The sequence below is a fragment of the Phaethon lepturus genome, unplaced genomic scaffold, assembly GCF_000687285.1.
Source record: "Phaethon lepturus isolate BGI_N335 unplaced genomic scaffold, ASM68728v1 scaffold12846, whole genome shotgun sequence".
Taxonomy (NCBI): Eukaryota; Metazoa; Chordata; class Aves; order Phaethontiformes; family Phaethontidae; genus Phaethon; species Phaethon lepturus.
Genome location: NW_010544160.1, coordinates 9,575 through 14,643, shown reverse-complemented (window position 1 = coordinate 14,643; position 5,069 = coordinate 9,575). Strand labels below are relative to the sequence as shown.

The following is a 5,069-nucleotide window of genomic DNA, read 5'->3' as shown; positions in this document are numbered from 1 at the left end:
GAGCCCCCGGCGCTGAAGGATGTGGCCCGGCTTTGCGGAGTGTTGGGGAAATGCTTCCTCTCGCTGAGATCAATGAATGGGGTTTAAATAGGAGCCTTGGGGACCTTCCTGTATGGCACAGGCCAGCCCTGCAGTGACCGACCCTCCAGAGCCCTTTTTAGTCCTGCTGGCTGCCTGCAGCCGGTGGGGCATGGAGGGCACTGGGGCTCAGCCTGCCACATCCCCATCCCCCCTGACCCACAGTGAGACACTCTTCTTCGAGATGGCAGACCGCCTGGCAGAGGACGGTTGGAGGGAGCTGGGCTACGAGTACATCAACATCGACGACTGCTGGTCAGCCAAGCAGCGGGACGCAGCAGGACGGCTGGTTCCTGACCCTGAGAGGTTTCCCAGGGGGATTAAGGCTCTGGCTGACTACGTGAGTGCCTGCTGGGGATGGTGAGGGGCGTCTCTGTGTCCCCATGCCTCCATCGCGGGGCGGCTGGGAGGGGATGGAGGAGGGTGGTCCCTGGGAGGCACCTCAGAGCCCCTGTGTTCCCTCCTTGCAGCTCTCCTCTCCTCGCAGGTCCATGCCCGGGGCCTGAAGCTGGGCATTTACGGCGACCTGGGCACCCTCACCTGCGGGGGCTACCCAGGCACCACTCTGGACCGTGTGGAGCAGGACGCCCAGACCTTTGCGGAGTGGGGTGTGGACATGCTGAAGCTGGATGGGTGCTACTCGTCAGGAGAGGAGCAGGCGGAGGGTAAAGGCTCCCCAGCCAGCTGGTGTTCCTCTCCTCATTGCTTTGGTCAGAGTGGTTTGGCATCTGCAGAAACGCATGGCCGGCTTTGGTTCTTCCCTCGCATCTCCTGTTGCAGCTCTTGGGCAAAGAGGAGGAGGTTTGGGTGCTCTGGAGCCAGTGTAAGGCAGGAGGCCAGGCTGGTCTGGGGTCCCCCTGGCTGGACGGGCTGAGATGCAGGCTGCTGCCAGCTGTCTCCTTCACCATTTGTCTTCTCTCCCTAAGGCTACCCAGAAATGGCAAGGGCCTTGAACGCCACAGGCCGCCCCATCGTCTACTCCTGCAGCTGGCCGGCATACCAGGGGGGGCTCCCCCCCAAGGTGAGGGTTGTCCTGTCTGGTGGCTGTTCCTGTGTCACCTGTGCCCTGGGGGAGCTCTTGTTGGAGCTGCAGGAGCTGGGTGCTACACCCCACTTACTGCTCCGTCCCTGGTAGGATGGGGCTGCAGAGGGGACGTGGTCTGTCTGCCAGACATCTGGGGATACTTGGGGTTGCCAGCATGGCTAGGAGATGGGAGTTTGGGGGAAGAAGGCCCAGGGGCATGCCTTGTCCACACCACTCAGCCAGTGTGGGGTTGATCCTGACAGTCTGTTCTTCTGAGTCAGGTCCTGTTTGATTTAAGTGCTTGAAATAGAGTATTCTTCCTAGTAATGTTTCTTGAGAATTGAGTGCGTTTGTTTATTTCCTCTTCCACCTTCTGAGTCAATCCCAAGCTGCCCTTATTCTTGCAGCTGATCATATTTCCCCATGACCTCTGTGGTTGTTTTGCCAGACATCCTATCATACTGGGATGTGCCCAGTCATACTGGGGTATGACTCTCTCCTCCTTCATTACATGATGTTGCCCTTGTCCATATCCCTGTGCTTGGCAAACACCAAACATATTCTGGATGCTGCAGCTCGTAACAAGTCTGGCTGCCCCTTCTCCCCCAGCTTGCAGACCCAATCCTTTCTCCCTCCTGCCTGACCCTGTGCTCCACTCTAGGTGAACTACACCATCCTGGCAGAGGTCTGCAACCTGTGGCGTAATTACGACGACATCCAGGACTCCTGGGACAGCGTGCTTTCCATCCTGGACTGGTTCTCTGCAAACCAGGATGTGCTGCAGCCGGCGGCTGGCCCCGGCCATTGGAATGACCCAGACATGGTGCGGCTGGGTGGTGGGTGCACTGACCCTGGCCAGGGATGGGCGGTCTCCGGGGAACACCTTCTAGGTGCAGGGCAAAGGAAGAGCGCCAGGAGCAGGAGCCCTGTTGCCGCAAAGAGGCAAAGCTCGGTTGCCCTTGGCTAAGCTGTGGGAAAAGCCTGTGGTTGCAACAAACCCTTCACCACTCGAGCATACTTGTCCTGTTGTCCAGGTGTCCTTGTCCTTCCCTGCACAGCCTGAGGGGGGGTAGTGGTGAAGCAAAGGGTCATACTGAGTGCGTTTGAACATGTGCTGGTGGCTTAGCACCTCACAGGGTTGGGATGGCCCAGCTGCTCAAGAAGCGTGTGTGAGGTTTCCCATGCATGCTCCCCCTGACAGCAAGCTGCAGCATCACCCAGTGAGGCAAGCAGACCAGTTTCTAACCCTTTTCTGCCTCTCCCATCTTTTTCCCCTCTCCCCTCCAGCTCATCATTGGAAACTTTGGCCTTAGCTACGAGCAGTCACGCTCCCAAATGGCCTTGTGGACGGTGATGGCAGCCCCGCTCCTCATGTCCACAGACCTCCGCACCATCTCCCCGAGCGCCAAGGAGATCCTGCAGAACCGCCTGATGATCCAGATCAACCAGGACCCCCTGGGAATCCAGGGGCGGAGGATTGTCAAGGTTAGGGGGAAGGCGGATGCGTTTGGGAGAGCAGGCAGGAGCAGCAAAAGGTGTCACAATAAGGAGGGAAAGGGAAGCGATGCAGAGATACGTGAGCAGGAGAGCTGTGGGAGCTGGGGGCCTACTGGCATAGCAGACCTGCAGGGTGAGGTCAAGAAGTTATGGGCCAGTGCTGGTCCCGGCAGCTCTGCCTCACCCACCTGTCCCCACCCCCAGGAGAAATCCCACATCGAGGTGTTCCTGCGCCCGCTGTCCCAGGCTGCCAGTGCCCTTGTCTTCTTCAGCCGGAGGACAGATATGCCCTTCCTCTACACCACCAGCCTGGCCAAGCTCCACTTCCCTGAGGACACCATGTATGAGGTGAGCTCCACTGGTGCGCTGCATGGTGGGGCAGCCCCACAGCACCTGGATCTCCTTCTTTCCAGCTCCCCCCATTGAAACCCTGTGCGTTTTGGGGAGGGAAGGACTCCCACTCCCTGCGGCCAGGATGAAGGGGCAGCTGCCCATTGGTTCACCCTCCTGCTGCCCGCTGCTGTGCCCCCTTCCCCCATGCGCGTGGCCAACTTGGGCTGGGGCTGTCAGTGGCTGTATTTGGGCCTCAAGGTGGAAGGTCCTAGTAGCCATCATCTCTCTCTTTCCAGGTACAAGACGTGTACAGCGGGAAGATCATCAGTGGCTTAAAGACAGAAGACATCTTCTCGGTCGTTATTGACCCCTCGGGGGTGGTGATGTGGTATCTCTATCCCGTGGTGCTCCCAGCACAGCCCTGGCACGTTGTCAGACAGCAAGCCACCGGTGGGGATTTTCCCCCAGTCCTCCTGTGACGAGGCTGTGGTGAGGGTGTGGGTCAGTGCTGGGGTGAGCTGCGAGAGCTTGGGACATGCAGCTCTTCACAAGTGTCTTTTGCCAGCATGCCCAGCAGCGCTGGGGTGTGATCGTCAGGTCATTCCTCTGGTACCAGCTTGATGATGTCTACTCAGCCTGCGTAAAGCAGGAATTCCTGTTACCCACCTCCTAAGGGTGTGCAAAGCGTGATTCCTTGGTGATTGCAAAGCCCTTTGAGATCCTCCTGTGGAAGATGCCATACAAGCAGAGTCCAGCCACTGTTGGAATTTGTCAACTCTGACACCTGAGCACTTTACTGCTTTGAACCGAGTACCACTGACCGCTGCAGGGGCTGTTTGAACTATGCCTGGAGAAAGGCCTTGGATCCTTTAGAATCTTCTGGGGTGGTGACACCCTCTTCCACCCTGCCACGTGTGTGATGGCATTAGCCTCGAGCATGAGACCCGGACACCTTCTTTCCTCTGCTACAATCAACTTGGCTTAGAATAAGCGGCTGTCAATAGGGCTGCACCCTTCCCATGTACCCTCCCCAGGACCAAGAGCTCCTGGAGGTGTGATGGTCCTGTCCAGAGAGGTGTTGCTTGCAGGCCTGATCCTGCTGCCAGGGGCCTGGAGGCCAGCACTACTCCAGCCTAGCATGCACCTGGCATTGTATTAAAGCCCATCTGGTATCAGTTTACAGCAGAGTAGAGCAAAAACCTCCTTTGGCTATGCCCAGTCCCAGCAGCCTTCCTGTGGTACAGCACCAAAAACTGCAGAGCCGTAGTGTGTTGTGTGTGACTGGTGTCAGAAAAATGCTGATGCTGATCAGTTGAGATAATCTTTTGAGTTGGGAGGGGGTCACAGGTGCCTCCAAGCTGTGTCCTGTTCTTGCTCTAGCAGGAAATTCCTGCTAAAAGGGGGCTCAGGCCCTCCTCCAGCCAGCTGAACACTCAGAGCTTCTCAGGGAAAGGCTTCTCCCCCCAAGGGCAGCTACATCCACAGCACCATCCTGAGGAGAAGCCTGCACTAATAAACTAGAAGTGAGCAGCAGGACAGACTCTAGAGCCCTCAACTGATTCACTTTCGTACAGCGTACAGCCTACGGAGGAGTTTTAGGCAAGACGTGTCCCACTCCCACTGTCCTGGAGAGGGGTGCAGCGTTCATGAAGATTGCCCCTGAACACTGTAGCCCAGGGAGACTGACAAAATTAAGCCTCAGACCAGGGAAATAGGACATTTTAGTAGCCAAAGGGAAGAAAAGTTCCCCTTTTCTATTCAGATGATGAAGCAGAGTTGGGCACCCACACCGGTTCCTCCAGGATCAAATGGCTGATTCTACTTCCAGAAACTTGAGCGCAGCGGCGAGATACTGAACACGATGCTTGCAGGAAAGGATGAGCACACTTCATCTCTGTGTACAGGAGCTGGCTTTGTTCTTGGGGAGTGATTGAGACAAATTAATTGAAATAAAGGGGAAGCAGGTCACAGGTTCTCCATTTGTTTATTCAGCATTGCTAGCTGTAGCTACTTGGTTAATGTAGGATTACAGGGTCATTACCTCAAAACAGGAAGAACTATGCTAAGAAATAGAACTGGTTTCCTGTCAGAGACTGGACTGATACAGGGTAGGAAACAGCTTTCCAGTAGTTACATC

The 5,069-nt window shown here is 56.5% G+C and overlaps 1 protein-coding gene across 1 annotated transcript; it reads left to right on the top strand.

The window, feature by feature from the left end:
* The first annotated feature begins 234 nt into the window (after window positions 1-234).
* Window positions 235-3,411, top strand: NAGA (N-acetylgalactosaminidase, alpha-). The gene is made up of 7 exons (XM_010288589.1): window positions 235-418; window positions 566-743; window positions 1,005-1,099; window positions 1,764-1,925; window positions 2,390-2,587; window positions 2,804-2,947; window positions 3,229-3,411. Exons 1-7 carry the CDS (start codon window positions 263-265, stop codon window positions 3,409-3,411), a joined length of 1,116 nt encoding a protein of 371 aa, XP_010286891.1. The 5' UTR covers window positions 235-262.
* Window positions 3,412-5,069: the final 1,658 nt, after the last annotated feature.